Raw genomic sequence first — 17,204 nt, 5'->3', positions numbered from 1 at the left:
CTTCCTTGGCTCCTCACTTTCTCTGCCCTTGTCTCCTCCCAATCAAGGGACCTAGCCCCGCCTACTAGTCCCCCTTGCTCCCAGGTCTGTCACATCTGGGAACAGATTAGGTCTTTCAGGGGCTGTTAGCTAGGTCATCTTGGCCTTGCGTGGCATTACTGCAGTGGTTTCCTGGCTACAGCTGTCCCTGCCAGAGTCCTCTCCCCAGAATGACCCCGGCTCTTCCTTCAGATATTGCTGAAGTCTGCCCACCTCTCACACCATTCCCCCTTAACTTCTGGTGACATCTGGCTCTTCCTCATGGCACTGTAACTCCTGCCAGCTTTCTTTCATCTTTCCATTTAGCAAAGGCTTCAACCAGGTCCTAATCATCATCCCCAGAGTTGTCTGCATGTCGCATCATTATTTTGCATCCTCTTGCTAGCCTCAATGTGCCAGTCTTCTTCATGCCATGGTGGCTCTGAGCACGCTCCTGTCTGACCAGGCATGGCGTCAGCCCTGCTGAGCGACTCTTGCCCTTTGTGCCCTCCTTGACTGCCTGCAGCCCCATTTTGCCGGGCGTGGAAATCCTTGCCTTGCGCACGAGAGTGAATTGGACTCAGGCACGGTTAACTGTGAAACCTGGCAACTTTATTCCAAGAACTAAGTCAGCTTCAGCATTTGTGTGCACTGGGAAGTGTTGCGGAGGAAGAACCGGACTCGACACGATGATCAATGTGATCACGTACAAGCCGTTTATTAGCCTCAGATAGCTCACTTTTATATTCCCCACTACATACGCGGCGATCCCCCATTGGTGATAATCAATTTAACTCACGTAGTAACTCGATTATGATTGGTGTGCGTCACTAGCTCACGCGCAGTGCTCGTGGCCTTCTTGCAGGCGGCAAGTTCCTCTTCGGCATCTGGGAGTTGTTTGTCTCTGCATTCTTACTTCCTCATTCCAACCGCAGTTTGTCCTCTGGATGCTCTTGCGGCCTTATGCTAAGGCTCTGCGGCCTTAGGCTAAGGCTTCATGGCCTTCTAGAGAAATGCTGGATTGCTCACATGTCCCCAGTCCTTTAATGCTTCATCCTCCACAGGGAGGAGAGCGGGCAGCACAGAGCAGGCCTTTGATGCTGAGGCTGCCTTTGGAGCAGCAGGCATTGCCCCAGAAGGAAATGATCATGGTCCAGTGCAGCCTGCGCTGGTTCCTGTTGATCCTGCTCCTCAAGCCTTTTTTCCCCTGAGGAACTGCAGGAGCTCCTTCAGAAGAGTAAAGAATTCCACCAGCTTCTGGCGTGGAAATGGACAGGAGCTAATGCTGCCCGACTGTGTTGGTGCTGGTGTTGGCCTTGGCCTCTGAGAGGGGCTTGAGGTGGAGAGAAAATGACTCCATGGCTGTGCTGTTGGACTATCTCTTCTTGCTGAGCGCAGTCCCATCTGTAGCAGGATCCAGTCGTAGAAGTGCTGCGTGGAGGTGTAGACTCCAGGCTGGTTTGGTCTGGCACAGCCTCTCCCCCAGCTGGTCACTCCAACAAGCCAGAAGTAGTCGTTGGTGTTATCTTTGCAGACCAGAGGACCACCGCTGTCACCCTGCAGCGGACGAGAGAGGGTTAAGGTGGTGTTGGGTGGCCCCGGTCAGCACTCTGGCTGGCTCCTTGTCTCCCGCAGCAGCTGCCAGAGCTGTCCTGACTGCACACAAAGGCTCTGCTCAGGTGCTGGAGCCTACAGAAGCTTGTCTGGCAGGGGGTGGTGGGCCAGTCAGGCAGGGCTCTCTCTCTGTCCTCTTTGCACAGTGATCCTGGATGTGTGGAAGGGGGTGTTGCAGGACTGGGCTCTGGAGCTGTGGGCTGCCCAGAGCACTAGATGGGCTTTGTGGGCAGAGAGCCAGGCCTCTGGGACAAGGGCGGCCCTGGGCAAGGACCTGCATCTGGGCAAGGGGAGGTGAACCCCAAGAGTGGAGGGGACCCAGCAGTGGCAGGCTGACTTGCCAGGCAAAGCACGCGCTGGGGCAGGTTTGGGCGGTTGCCACAGGGCTGCCTGTGCTGTTGGGGGTGGACTTGTAGCACGCTCCTACCTGGCAGGTGTCGATGCCGCCCTGCGGATAGCCAGCACACAAGTTGTGGCTGTGGATGGCCCCTCCGTACCAGCGGCTGCTGTTGCAGAGCTTGATATCGATGAGGCGGACCTTGGCCTCCTGCAGGACATAACTTGGTCCCCCAGCTGTCAGCACAGAAAGGAGTTAACAGCCAGCAGCTCGCTGCCAGTTCTCCTCTCCTCTCCCCCACCCCCCCGGTGTCTGGCTGAAGCCCTGCCCTAGGGCTGGGCTTTGCGTCTCCAGAGGCACTGTGCCGCTGCTGTCTCCCTTCTGTCTTGCTTGGGGTAATGGGCCAGGCCCACCTCTCCATCGGCATGCACCCCGCAGCCCGACTCTGGCTTTCGCCTCTGCTGTCAGGAAGCCCACCCCGCCTCCCCAGTGTGCCCAGCCTGCGCTCAGGACACCACTCCCTTTTGGGAACTCACCTCTTGCAGTCGTGGAACCCCAGCCACTGACGTAGCAGCTTCTCAGCTGCGACACTCTCAGCCAGGCGTCGGGCACACAGGCAAGCTGCACGTAGTAGCCGCACAGGACAGGCTGGTCCAATTCCAGCAAGGCAATGTCGTTCCTCTGCGTGATGTTGTTGTAGTGCTCGTGAACCAGTAGCCGCTTAATAGTGCGCACTTGGGTCTCAGGGCCCAGCTGAGTCAAGTGGCTGGCCCCGATCACCACGTGCCACATGGTGATGTGCCTGCAAGGCAGGTGGAGAGAGGGGTCAGAGGGAGCGCAGCCACGTGCTGCAAGCAGCCCAGCAGTTGCCTGCCTTCTGCTGCACAGGGCAGAGAGGAAGGCAGCGCTACGGAGGGTGCGACTGCCCTAGCACGCCTTGGGCACAAGGAGTGTCGGGCGGGAGGCTGCTAGGAAGCCGTGGCGTGAGCCCAGCCCTCTCGCGAGCAGTCTCTCAGCTGGGCTTGGCAGTGCCCAGGCACTGGGCGTGCTGCAAGGAAGCGAGATGGCGCTAGCACGTGCTGCTGTGGAGCGGGCACGTGCTAGTGCTGTGGGGCTGTTCCCTGGTCCTCCTTACCCGGGCGTGATGAAGCAGTGGGCTGCTGTCAGCACCCACTGTGGGCTGATGAGCGACCCTCCGCAGACATGCGCTATGCCTCCTATGATGGGCTTCTGGATGCTGACGATCCAGGGCCAGGCCCCTAGCTGAGCATCGGTGCCACCCACGACGCGTGACATGCCGTAGTAAGAATCCATGGGCCGGTGCCCGCAGGTCCCTCTGTAAGCAGAAACTGATGAATGTCCTGCTCGGTGGCTTGCTGCTGTTGAGGCTGCAGGTCAGCCCCCTTCCCCCCCACCAGGCGCTGCATGGACAGCAGGACCGCGGAACCCTGTGGGGCATGCGTCCATCTACCCCTGTTTGTGCTTGAGCCCCGTAGGCGAGTTGTGCCAGCGGCCTGGCTGCTGGCAAGGAACTGAGGCTCCCACATGGCGTTTGGGAAGCTTTGGTGTGGCCAGGGGGAAAAGCGAGCACCCGCCAGTGAAGCCCACAAGGGCTGCCCCAGCTCCCTCCCAGAGCCTCGGGCCACTTACCCACAGTTGTCCCACATGCCGTACGCCGGCCAGCACACGGCCAGCAGGACCAGGACGGGGAGAAAATTCATGGCTGCCAGCGGCACGTGGCAGCTGCAAGAAGCGAGAGCTGGTGGCCAGCAGTGCAGCAGCCGACGTAGTGCCTGCAGCAGTCCCGCTGCCCAGGGAACCCTTGGCCCCGTGGCTGATGTCACAGAGTGGCTGGTTCCGGGTGCTGGGCACGGTGGATTCTAGGGGGGGGCGGGCAACATGGAGGGTTCCGAGCAGGAGGGGAGGCAGAAGCTGGGCTCGGACACCCCCAGCAGACCCCCGCTGAATGCTCTGCTTGCGGGACGAGGCTCTGCAGACCTCGTGGCAGGCAGCAGCGCCTGCCTCCCACTGCTGCCTGCTAACAGCTAGCCGGGAGAACCAAGTGTGGCACCATAGCCTCTTTGGGAAGTTCACTGCCACCCCGCTCTGCGCAGCCGCTTGCCACCAGGTCCTTCCCAAAGAAACTGACACCGCAGAACGGAACTACTACAGGCAGTAGGCACCTGGTTGGGGGCTGAAGAGCCAATCTGCTTACAGCCGCGGCAGGCAAGCAGGGATGTGCAAGCCAAATCAACCAAGTATAGCCAAGCACTGCCATCCTGTCCTGCACAAAGCACAGCGAAACACAGATGGAGCACGCTCAACGCTGGCTCTGTCTGCCACCGCAACGCCCTCTGACAGGCTCCGTGTCCTTGCTGTCTACCAGCTACATTGCTCTTCTGGGCCAACACTGGTGCGGGCAGTCGCACTGCCTGCTATGCGTGGCCACAGACGTGCAATTGGAAGCAGCATGGCTTCATAGGCACTAGAAGACGTCCCCAAACAAACCGCACTCCACGCTGCTTTGGTTTTCAAAAATTGACCTGAAGGTGGTGCCCGATATCTGCTTAGAGCAGGCAGAAGGTGGCCTTGGAGAACGTCACTTGTCTTCTGTGGATACTCTGTGATGCCAGCAGCAGATTTTTGCAGGTGGTTAAGAGGGAATGGTGTGAGAGGTGGGCACACTTCAGCAATATGTGAAGGAAGAGCTGGGGTCATTCTGGGGAGAGCACTCTGGCAGAGACAGCTTTGCTTGTTTGGCTGAGCCCTGTCCCTAATCACCACAGCCCCCAAACAGGTAGTGCAGAGGGGACGTGCCTAGGTGGGAAGCAGCTCGGGGTATGCGTGGTCAAGCACCTCCAAGTCCTTCCTGACTCCAGCAGGTGGAGATGTGGCCGGTGGTTGGCAGGCCTGGTCCTCTTGTAAGGTCTGTGAATGCTGGGGCTGATCAGTCAGGTAGGCTGCAGCCACATGCCACCCACGGGACTGAAAAGGTCTCTGTCCTCTTGCTCGAGAGCTAGGCCAGCTTCAGGTTCGCTAGTGCACTGCGCACGCACACAGCGCTCCCACCAGGAGCTGGCCCGAGACACTCGGTCTTTCCAACTGCGGGGTCCCTATGACCTGTGTTCCCTTCTGCCATCGCCAGCAGCCAGGCCGCTAGACCCACCCCTCTAGCAGGTACAGAGCGGGGCCACACAGAAAAGGATGTGGAATGGCTCTCAAGAAGAAGGTCGGACAGGCTGTGGGGAGTAGGGACAGGGTTCAGCCAAACAAGCTAAGCAACCGGCACTTTGCTTATGCTCAAGGACGAGCTTCTTGAGCCCCCCTTCTCTCCATTTTCCACACTTATTCATCCCCCTCGACTTCCTTGGCTCCTCACTTTCTCTGCCCTTGTCTCCTCCCAATCAAGGGACCTAGCCCCGCCTACTAGTCCCCCTTGCTCCCAGGTCTGTCACATCTGGGAACAGATTAGGTCTTTCAGGGGCTGTTAGCTAGGTCATCTTGGCCTTGCGTGGCATTACTGCAGTGGTTTCCTGGCTACTGCTGTCCCTGCCAGAGTCCTCTCCCCAGAATGACCCCGGCTCTTCCTTCAGATATTGCTGAAGTCTGCCCACCTCTCACACCATTCCCCCTTAACTTCTGGTGACATCTGGCTCTTCCTCATGGCACTGTAACTCCTGCCAGCTTTCTTTCATCTTTCCATTTAGCAAAGGCTTCAACCAGGTCCTAATCATCATCCCCAGAGTTGTCTGCATGTCGCATCATTATTTTGCATCCTCTTGCTAGCCTCAATGTGCCAGTCTTCTTCATGCCATGGTGGCTCTGAGCACGCTCCTGTCTGACCAGGCATGGCGTCAGCCCTGCTGAGCGACTCTTGCCCTTTGTGCCCTCCTTGACTGCCTGCAGCCCCATTTTGCCGGGCGTGGAAATCCTTGCCTTGCGCACGAGAGTGAATTGGACTCAGGCACGGTTAACTGTGAAACCTGGCAACTTTATTCCAAGAACTAAGTCAGCTTCAGCATTTGTGTGCACTGGGAAGTGTTGCGGAGGAAGAACCGGACTCGACACGATGATCAATGTGATCACGTACAAGCCGTTTATTAGCCTCAGATAGCTCACTTTTATATTCCCCACTACATACGCGGCGATCCCCCATTGGTGATAATCAATTTAACTCACATAGTAACTCGATTATGATTGGTGTGCGTCACTAGCTCACGCGCAGTGCTCGTGGCCTTCTTGCAGGCGGCAAGTTCCTCTTCGGCATCTGGGAGTTGTTTGTCTCTGCATTCTTACTTCCTCATTCCAACCGCAGTTTGTCCTCTGGATGCTCTTGCGGCCTTATGCTAAGGCTCTGCGGCCTTAGGCTAAGGCTTCATGGCCTTCTAGAGAAATGCTGGATTGCTCACATGTCCCCAGTCCTTTAATGCTTCATCCTCCACAGGGAGGAGAGCGGGCAGCACAGAGCAGGCCTTTGATGCTGAGGCTGCCTTTGGAGCAGCAGGCATTGCCCCAGAAGGAAATGATCATGGTCCAGTGCAGCCTGCGCTGGTTCCTGTTGATCCTGCTCCTCAAGCCTTTTTTCCCCTGAGGAACTGCAGGAGCTCCTTCAGAAGAGTAAAGAATTCCACCAGCTTCTGGCGTGGAAATGGACAGGAGCTAATGCTGCCCGACTGTGTTGGTGCTGGTGTTGGCCTTGGCCTCTGAGAGGGGCTTGAGGTGGAGAGAAAATGACTCCATGGCTGTGCTGTTGGACTATCTCTTCTTGCTGAGCGCAGTCCCATCTGTAGCAGGATCCAGTCGTAGAAGTGCTGCGTGGAGGTGTAGACTCCAGGCTGGTTTGGTCTGGCACAGCCTCTCCCCCAGCTGGTCACTCCAACAAGCCAGAAGTAGTCGTTGGTGTTATCTTTGCAGACCAGAGGACCACCGCTGTCACCCTGCAGCGGAGGAGAGAGGGTTAAGGTGGTGTTGGGTGGCCCCGGTCAGCACTCTGGCTGGCTCCTTGTCTCCCGCAGCAGCTGCCAGAGCTGTCCTGACTGCACACAAAGGCTCTGCTCAGGTGCTGGAGCCTACAGAAGCTTGTCTGGCAGGGGGTGGTGGGCCAGTCAGGCAGGGCTCTCTCTCTGTCCTCTTTGCACAGTGATCCTGGATGTGCGGAAGGGGGATGTTGCAGGACTGGGCTCTGGAGCTGTGGGCTGCCCAGAGCACTAGATGGGCTTTGTGGGCAGAGAGCCAGGCCTCTGGGACAAGGGCGGCCCTGGGCAAGGACCTGCATCTGGGCAAGGGGAGGTGAACCCCAAGAGTGGAGGGGACCCAGCAGTGGCAGGCTGACTTGCCAGGCAAAGCACGCGCTGGGGCAGGTTTGGGCGGTTGCCACAGGGCTGCCTGTGCTGTTGGGGGTGGACTTGTAGCACGCTCCTACCTGGCAGGTGTCGATGCCGCCCTGCGGATAGCCAGCACACAAGTTGTGGCTGTGGATGGCCCCTCCGTACCAGCGGCTGCTGTTGCAGAGCTTGATATCGATGAGGCGGACCTTGGCCTCCTGCAGGACATAACTTGGTCCCCCAGCTGTCAGCACAGAAAGGAGTTAACAGCCAGCAGCTCGCTGCCAGTTCTCCTCTCCTCCCCCCCACCCCCCCGGTGTCTGGCTGAAGCCCTGCCCTAGGGCTGGGCTTTGCGTCTCCAGAGGCACTGTGCCGCTGCTGTCTCCCTTCTGTCTTGCTTGGGGTAATGGGCCAGGCCCACCTCTCCATCGGCATGCACCCCGCAGCCCGACTCTGGCTTTCGCCTCTGCTGTCAGGAAGCCCACCCCGCCTCCCCAGTGTGCCCAGCCTGCGCTCAGGACACCACTCCCTTTTGGGAACTCACCTCTTGCAGTCGTGGAACCCCAGCCACTGACGTAGCAGCTTCTCAGCTGCGACACTCTCAGCCAGGCGTCGGGCACACAGGCAAGCTGCACGTAGTAGCCGCACAGGACAGGCTGGTCCAATTCCAGCAAGGCAATGTCGTTCCTCTGCGTGATGTTGTTGTAGTGCTCGTGAACCAGTAGCCGCTTAATAGTGCGCACTTGGGTCTCAGGGCCCAGCTGAGTCAAGTGGCTGGCCCCGATCACCACGTGCCACATGGTGATGTGCCTGCAAGGCAGGTGGAGAGAGGGGTCAGAGGGAGCGCAGCCACGTGCTGCAAGCAGCCCAGCAGTTGCCTGCCTTCTGCTGCACAGGGCAGAGAGGAAGGCAGCGCTACGGAGGGTGCGACTGCCCTAGCACGCCTTGGGCACAAGGAGTGTCGGGCGGGAGGCTGCTAGGAAGCCGTGGCGTGAGCCCAGCCCTCTCGCGAGCAGTCTCTCAGCTGGGCTTGGCAGTGCCCAGGCACTGGGCGTGCTGCAAGGAAGCGAGATGGCGCTAGCACGTGCTGCTGTGGAGCGGGCACGTGCTAGTGCTGTGGGGCTGTTCCATGGTCCTCCTTACCCGGGCGTGATGAAGCAGTGGGCTGCTGTCAGCACCCACTGTGGGCTGATGAGCGACCCTCCGCAGACATGCGCTATGCCTCCTATGATGGGCTTCTGGATGCTGACGATCCAGGGCCAGGCCCCTAGCTGAGCATCGGTGCCACCCACGACGCGTGACATGCCGTAGTAAGAATCCATGGGCCGGTGCCCGCAGGTCCCTCTGTAAGCAGAAACTGATGAATGTCCTGCTCGGTGGCTTGCTGCTGTTGAGGCTGCAGGTCAGCCCCCTTCCCCCCCACCAGGCGCTGCATGAACAGCAGGACCGCGGAACCCTGTGGGGCATGCGTCCATCTACCCCTGTTTGTGCTTGAGCCCCGTAGGCGAGTTGTGCCAGCGGCCTGGCTGCTGGCAAGGAACTGAGGCTCCCACATGGCGTTTGGGAAGCTTTGGTGTGGCCAGGGGGAAAAGCAAGCACCCGCCAGTGAAGCCCACAAGGGCTGCCCCAGCTCCCTCCCAGAGCCTCGGGCCACTTACCCACAGTTGTCCCACATGCCGTACGCCGGCCAGCACACGGCCAGCAGGACCAGGACGGGGAGAAAATTCATGGCTGCCAGCGGCACGTGGCAGCTGCAAGAAGCGAGAGCTGGTGGCCAGCAGTGCAGCAGCCGACGTAGTGCCTGCAGCAGTCCCGCTGCCCAGGGAACCCTTGGCCCCGTGGCTGATGTCACAGAGTGGCTGGTTCCGGGTGCTGGGCACGGTGGATTCTAGGGGGGGGCGGGCAACATGGAGGGTTCCGAGCAGGAGGGGAGGCAGAAGCTGGGCTCGGACACCCCCAGCAGACCCCCGCTGAATGCTCTGCTTGCGGGACGAGGCTCTGCAGACCTCGTGGCAGGCAGCAGCGCCTGCCTCCCAGTGCTGCCTGCTAACAGCTAGCCGGGAGAACCAAGTGTGGCACCATAGCCTCTTTGGGAAGTTCACTGCCACCCCGCTCTGCGCAGCCGCTTGCCACCAGGTCCTTCCCAAAGAAACTGACACCGCAGAACGGAACTACTACAGGCAGTAGGCACCTGGTTGGGGGCTGAAGAGCCAATCTGCTTACAGCTGTGACAGGCAAGCAGGGATGTGCAAGCCAAATCAACCAAGTATAGCCAAGCACTGCCATCCTGTCCTGCACAAAGCACAGCGAAACACAGATGGAGCACGCTCAACGCTGGCTCTGTCTGCCACCGCAACGCCCTCTGACAGGCTCCGTGTCCTTGCTGTCTACCAGCTACATTGCTCTTCTGGGCCAACACTGGTGCGGGCAGTCGCACTGCCTGCTATGCGTGGCCACAGACGTGCAATTGGAAGCAGCATGGCTTCATAGGCACTAGAAGACGTCCCCAAACAAACCGCACTCCACGCTGCTTTGGTTTTCAAAAATTGACCTGAAGGTGGTGCCCGATATCTGCTTAGAGCAGGCAGAAGGTGGCCTTGGAGAACGTCACTTGTCTTCTGTGGATACTCTGTGATGCCAGCAGCAGATTTTTGCAGGTGGTTAAGAGGGAATGGTGTGAGAGGTGGGCACACTTCAGCAATATGTGAAGGAAGAGCTGGGGTCATTCTGGGGAGAGCACTCTGGCAGAGACAGCTTTGCTTGTTTGGCTGAGCCCTGTCCCTAATCACCACAGCCCCCAAACAGGTAGTGCAGAGGGGACGTGCCTAGGTGGGAAGCAGCTCGGGGTATGCGTGGTCAAGCACCTCCAAGTCCTTCCTGACTCCAGCAGGTGGAGATGTGGCCGGTGGTTGGCAGGCCTGGTCCTCTTGTAAGGTCTGTGAATGCTGGGGCTGATCAGTCAGGTAGGCTGCAGCCACATGCCACCCACGGGACTGAAAAGGTCTCTGTCCTCTTGCTCGAGAGCTAGGCCAGCTTCAGGTTCGCTAGTGCACTGCGCACGCACACAGCGCTCCCACCAGGAGCTGGCCCGAGACACTCGGTCTTTCCAACTGCGGGGTCCCTATGACCTGTGTTCCCTTCTGCCATCGCCAGCAGCCAGGCCGCTAGACCCACCCCTCTAGCAGGTACAGAGCGGGGCCACACAGAAAAGGATGTGGAATGGCTCTCAAGAAGAAGGTCGGACAGGCTGTGGGGAGTAGGGACAGGGTTCAGCCAAACAAGCTAAGCAACCGGCACTTTGCTTATGCTCAAGGACGAGCTTCTTGAGCCCCCCTTCTCTCCATTTTCCACACTTATTCATCCCCCTCGACTTCCTTGGCTCCTCACTTTCTCTGCCCTTGTCTCCTCCCAATCAAGGGACCTAGCCCCGCCTACTAGTCCCCCTTGCTCCCAGGTCTGTCACATCTGGGAACAGATTAGGTCTTTCAGGGGCTGTTAGCTAGGTCATCTTGGCCTTGCGTGGCATTACTGCAGTGGTTTCCTGGCTACTGCTGTCCCTGCCAGAGTCCTCTCCCCAGAATGACCCCGGCTCTTCCTTCAGATATTGCTGAAGTCTGCCCACCTCTCACACCATTCCCCCTTAACTTCTGGTGACATCTGGCTCTTCCTCATGGCACTGTAACTCCTGCCAGCTTTCTTTCATCTTTCCATTTAGCAAAGGCTTCAACCAGGTCCTAATCATCATCCCCAGAGTTGTCTGCATGTCGCATCATTATTTTGCATCCTCTTGCTAGCCTCAATGTGCCAGTCTTCTTCATGCCATGGTGGCTCTGAGCACGCTCCTGTCTGACCAGGCATGGCGTCAGCCCTGCTGAGCGACTCTTGCCCTTTGTGCCCTCCTTGACTGCCTGCAGCCCCATTTTGCCGGGCGTGGAAATCCTTGCCTTGCGCACGAGAGTGAATTGGACTCAGGCACGGTTAACTGTGAAACCTGGCAACTTTATTCCAAGAACTAAGTCAGCTTCAGCATTTGTGTGCACTGGGAAGTGTTGCGGAGGAAGAACCGGACTCGACACGATGATCAATGTGATCACGTACAAGCCGTTTATTAGCCTCAGATAGCTCACTTTTATATTCCCCACTACATACGCGGCGATCCCCCATTGGTGATAATCAATTTAACTCACATAGTAACTCGATTATGATTGGTGTGCGTCACTAGCTCACGCGCAGTGCTCGTGGCCTTCTTGCAGGCGGCAAGTTCCTCTTCGGCATCTGGGAGTTGTTTGTCTCTGCATTCTTACTTCCTCATTCCAACCGCAGTTTGTCCTCTGGATGCTCTTGCGGCCTTATGCTAAGGCTCTGCGGCCTTAGGCTAAGGCTTCATGGCCTTCTAGAGAAATGCTGGATTGCTCACATGTCCCCAGTCCTTTAATGCTTCATCCTCCACAGGGAGGAGAGCGGGCAGCACAGAGCAGGCCTTTGATGCTGAGGCTGCCTTTGGAGCAGCAGGCATTGCCCCAGAAGGAAATGATCATGGTCCAGTGCAGCCTGCGCTGGTTCCTGTTGATCCTGCTCCTCAAGCCTTTTTTCCCCTGAGGAACTGCAGGAGCTCCTTCAGAAGAGTAAAGAATTCCACCAGCTTCTGGCGTGGAAATGGACAGGAGCTAATGCTGCCCGACTGTGTTGGTGCTGGTGTTGGCCTTGGCCTCTGAGAGGGGCTTGAGGTGGAGAGAAAATGACTCCATGGCTGTGCTGTTGGACTATCTCTTCTTGCTGAGCGCAGTCCCATCTGTAGCAGGATCCAGTCGTAGAAGTGCTGCGTGGAGGTGTAGACTCCAGGCTGGTTTGGTCTGGCACAGCCTCTCCCCCAGCTGGTCACTCCAACAAGCCAGAAGTAGTCGTTGGTGTTATCTTTGCAGACCAGAGGACCACCGCTGTCACCCTGCAGCGGAGGAGAGAGGGTTAAGGTGGTGTTGGGTGGCCCCGGTCAGCACTCTGGCTGGCTCCTTGTCTCCCGCAGCAGCTGCCAGAGCTGTCCTGACTGCACACAAAGGCTCTGCTCAGGTGCTGGAGCCTACAGAAGCTTGTCTGGCAGGGGGTGGTGGGCCAGTCAGGCAGGGCTCTCTCTCTGTCCTCTTTGCACAGTGATCCTGGATGTGCGGAAGGGGGATGTTGCAGGACTGGGCTCTGGAGCTGTGGGCTGCCCAGAGCACTAGATGGGCTTTGTGGGCAGAGAGCCAGGCCTCTGGGACAAGGGCGGCCCTGGGCAAGGACCTGCATCTGGGCAAGGGGAGGTGAACCCCAAGAGTGGAGGGGACCCAGCAGTGGCAGGCTGACTTGCCAGGCAAAGCACGCGCTGGGGCAGGTTTGGGCGGTTGCCACAGGGCTGCCTGTGCTGTTGGGGGTGGACTTGTAGCACGCTCCTACCTGGCAGGTGTCGATGCCGCCCTGCGGATAGCCAGCACACAAGTTGTGGCTGTGGATGGCCCCTCCGTACCAGCGGCTGCTGTTGCAGAGCTTGATATCGATGAGGCGGACCTTGGCCTCCTGCAGGACATAACTTGGTCCCCCAGCTGTCAGCACAGAAAGGAGTTAACAGCCAGCAGCTCGCTGCCAGTTCTCCTCTCCTCCCCCCCACCCCCCCGGTGTCTGGCTGAAGCCCTGCCCTAGGGCTGGGCTTTGCGTCTCCAGAGGCACTGTGCCGCTGCTGTCTCCCTTCTGTCTTGCTTGGGGTAATGGGCCAGGCCCACCTCTCCATCGGCATGCACCCCGCAGCCCGACTCTGGCTTTCGCCTCTGCTGTCAGGAAGCCCACCCCGCCTCCCCAGTGTGCCCAGCCTGCGCTCAGGACACCACTCCCTTTTGGGAACTCACCTCTTGCAGTCGTGGAACCCCAGCCACTGACGTAGCAGCTTCTCAGCTGCGACACTCTCAGCCAGGCGTCGGGCACACAGGCAAGCTGCACGTAGTAGCCGCACAGGACAGGCTGGTCCAATTCCAGCAAGGCAATGTCGTTCCTCTGCGTGATGTTGTTGTAGTGCTCGTGAACCAGTAGCCGCTTAATAGTGCGCACTTGGGTCTCAGGGCCCAGCTGAGTCAAGTGGCTGGCCCCGATCACCACGTGCCACATGGTGATGTGCCTGCAAGGCAGGTGGAGAGAGGGGTCAGAGGGAGCGCAGCCACGTGCTGCAAGCAGCCCAGCAGTTGCCTGCCTTCTGCTGCACAGGGCAGAGAGGAAGGCAGCGCTACGGAGGGTGCGACTGCCCTAGCACGCCTTGGGCACAAGGAGTGTCGGGCGGGAGGCTGCTAGGAAGCCGTGGCGTGAGCCCAGCCCTCTCGCGAGCAGTCTCTCAGCTGGGCTTGGCAGTGCCCAGGCACTGGGCGTGCTGCAAGGAAGCGAGATGGCGCTAGCACGTGCTGCTGTGGAGCGGGCACGTGCTAGTGCTGTGGGGCTGTTCCATGGTCCTCCTTACCCGGGCGTGATGAAGCAGTGGGCTGCTGTCAGCACCCACTGTGGGCTGATGAGCGACCCTCCGCAGACATGCGCTATGCCTCCTATGATGGGCTTCTGGATGCTGACGATCCAGGGCCAGGCCCCTAGCTGAGCATCGGTGCCACCCACGACGCGTGACATGCCGTAGTAAGAATCCATGGGCCGGTGCCCGCAGGTCCCTCTGTAAGCAGAAACTGATGAATGTCCTGCTCGGTGGCTTGCTGCTGTTGAGGCTGCAGGTCAGCCCCCTTCCCCCCCACCAGGCGCTGCATGAACAGCAGGACCGCGGAACCCTGTGGGGCATGCGTCCATCTACCCCTGTTTGTGCTTGAGCCCCGTAGGCGAGTTGTGCCAGCGGCCTGGCTGCTGGCAAGGAACTGAGGCTCCCACATGGCGTTTGGGAAGCTTTGGTGTGGCCAGGGGGAAAAGCAAGCACCCGCCAGTGAAGCCCACAAGGGCTGCCCCAGCTCCCTCCCAGAGCCTCGGGCCACTTACCCACAGTTGTCCCACATGCCGTACGCCGGCCAGCACACGGCCAGCAGGACCAGGACGGGGAGAAAATTCATGGCTGCCAGCGGCACGTGGCAGCTGCAAGAAGCGAGAGCTGGTGGCCAGCAGTGCAGCAGCCGACGTAGTGCCTGCAGCAGTCCCGCTGCCCAGGGAACCCTTGGCCCCGTGGCTGATGTCACAGAGTGGCTGGTTCCGGGTGCTGGGCACGGTGGATTCTAGGGGGGGGCGGGCAACATGGAGGGTTCCGAGCAGGAGGGGAGGCAGAAGCTGGGCTCGGACACCCCCAGCAGACCCCCGCTGAATGCTCTGCTTGCGGGACGAGGCTCTGCAGACCTCGTGGCAGGCAGCAGCGCCTGCCTCCCAGTGCTGCCTGCTAACAGCTAGCCGGGAGAACCAAGTGTGGCACCATAGCCTCTTTGGGAAGTTCACTGCCACCCCGCTCTGCGCAGCCGCTTGCCACCAGGTCCTTCCCAAAGAAACTGACACCGCAGAACGGAACTACTACAGGCAGTAGGCACCTGGTTGGGGGCTGAAGAGCCAATCTGCTTACAGCTGTGACAGGCAAGCAGGGATGTGCAAGCCAAATCAACCAAGTATAGCCAAGCACTGCCATCCTGTCCTGCACAAAGCACAGCGAAACACAGATGGAGCACGCTCCACGCTGGCTCTGTCTGCCACCGCAACGCCCTCTGACAGGCTCCGTGTCCTTGCTGTCTACCAGCTACATTGCTCTTCTGGGCCAACACTGGTGCGGGCAGTCGCACTGCCTGCTATGCGTGGCCACAGACGTGCAATTGGAAGCAGCATGGCTTCATAGGCACTAGAAGACGTCCCCAAACAAACCGCACTCCATGCTGCTTTGGTTTTCAAAAATTGACCTGAAGGTGGTGCCCGATATCTGCTTAGAGCAGGCAGAAGGTGGCCTTGGAGAACGTCACTTGTCTTCTGTGGATACTCTGTGATGCCAGCAGCAGATTTTTGCAGGTGGTTAAGAGGGAATGGTGTGAGAGGTGGGCACACTTCAGCAATATGTGAAGGAAGAGCTGGGGTCATTCTGGGGAGAGCACTCTGGCAGAGACAGCTTTGCTTGTTTGGCTGAACCCTGTCCCTAATCACCACAGCCCCCAAACAGGTAGTGCAGAGGGGACGTGCCTAGGTGGGAAGCAGCTCGGGGTATGCGTGGTCAAGCACCTCCAAGTCCTTCCTGACTCCAGCAGGTGGAGATGTGGCCGGTGGTTGGCAGGCCTGGTCCTCTTGTAAGGTCTGTGAATGCTGGGGCTGATCAGTCAGGTAGGCTGCAGCCACATGCCACCCACGGGACTGAAAAGGTCTCTGTCCTCTTGCTCGAGAGCTAGGCCAGCTTCAGGTTCGCTAGTGCACTGCGCACGCACACAGCGCTCCCACCAGGAGCTGGCCCGAGACACTCGGTCTTTCCAACTGCGGGGTCCCTATGACCTGTGTTCCCTTCTGCCATCGCCAGCAGCCAGGCCGCTAGACCCACCCCTCTAGCAGGTACAGAGCGGGGCCACACAGAAAAGGATGTGGAATGGCTCTCAAGAAGAAGGTCGGACAGGCTGTGGGGAGTAGGGACAGGGTTCAGCCAAACAAGCTAAGCAACCGGCACTTTGCTTATGCTCAAGGACGAGCTTCTTGAGCCCCCCTTCTCTCCATTTTCCACACTTATTCATCCCCCTCGACTTCCTTGGCTCCTCACTTTCTCTGCCCTTGTCTCCTCCCAATCAAGGCACCTAGCCCCGCCTACTAGTCCCCCTTGCTCCCAGGTCTGTCACATCTGGGAACAGATTAGGTCTTTCAGGGGCTGTTAGCTAGGTCATCTTGGCCTTGCGTGGCATTACTGCAGTGGTTTCCTGGCTACTGCTGTCCCTGCCAGAGTCCTCTCCCCAGAATGACCCCGGCTCTTCCTTCAGATATTGCTGAAGTCTGCCCACCTCTCACACCATTCCCCCTTAACTTCTGGTGACATCTGGCTCTTCCTCATGGCACTGTAACTCCTGCCAGCTTTCTTTCATCTTTCCATTTAGCAAAGGCTTCAACCAGGTCCTAATCATCATCCCCAGAGTTGTCTGCATGTCGCATCATTATTTTGCATCCTCTTGCTAGCCTCAATGTGCCAGTCTTCTTCATGCCATGGTGGCTCTGAGCACGCTCCTGTCTGACCAGCCATGGTGTCAGCCCTGCTGAGCGACTCTTGCCCTTTGTGCCCTCCTTGACTGCCTGCAGCCCCATTTTGCCGGGCGTGGAAATGCTTGCCTTGCGCACGAGAGTGAATTGGACTCAGGCACGGTTAACTGTGAAACCTGGCAACTTTATTCCAAGAACTAAGTCAGCTTCAGCATTTGTGTGCACTGGGAAGTGTTGCGGAGGAAGAACCGGACTCGACACGATGATCAATGTGATCACGTACAAGCCGTTTATTAGCCTCAGATAGCTCACTTTTATATTCCCCACTACATACGCGGCGATCCCCCATTGGTGATAATCAATTTAACTCACATAGTAACTCGATTATGATTGGTGTGCGTCACTAGCTCATGCGCAGTGCTCGTGGCCTTCTTGCAGGCGGCAAGTTCCTCTTCGGCATCTGGGAGTTGTTTGTCTCTGCATTCTTACTTCCTCATTCCAACCGCAGTTTGTCCTCTGGATGCTCTTGCGGCCTTATGCTAAGGCTCTGCGGCCTTAGGCTAAGGCTTCATGGCCTTCTAGAGAAATGCTGGATTGCTCACATGTCCCCAGTCCTTTAATGCTTCATCCTCCACAGGGAGGAGAGCGGGCAGCACAGAGCAGGCCTTTGATGCTGAGGCTGCCTTTGGAGCAGCAGGCATTGCCCCAGAAGGAAATGATCATGGTCCAGTGCAGCCTGCGCTGGTTCCTGTTGATCCTGCTCC

The 17,204-nt window shown here is 58.5% G+C and overlaps 1 protein-coding gene across 1 annotated transcript; it reads right to left on the bottom strand.

Annotated features, from left to right (window-relative positions):
• Window positions 1-1,209: 1,209 nt before the first annotated feature.
• Window positions 1,210-3,217, bottom strand: LOC142364791 (acrosin-like; the record flags this gene model as incomplete). The annotated part of the gene is made up of 4 exons (XM_075444919.1): window positions 1,210-1,575; window positions 2,060-2,182; window positions 2,528-2,771; window positions 3,105-3,217. Coding segments are annotated over 4 exons (846 nt in total), but the record flags the coding sequence as incomplete, so codon positions are not given.
• Window positions 3,218-17,204: the final 13,987 nt, after the last annotated feature.

Source organism: Opisthocomus hoazin, chromosome 29, assembly GCF_030867145.1.
Source record: "Opisthocomus hoazin isolate bOpiHoa1 chromosome 29, bOpiHoa1.hap1, whole genome shotgun sequence".
NCBI lineage: Eukaryota > Metazoa > Chordata > Aves > Opisthocomiformes > Opisthocomidae > Opisthocomus > Opisthocomus hoazin.
This window is presented reverse-complemented; position numbering and strand designations above follow the sequence as displayed.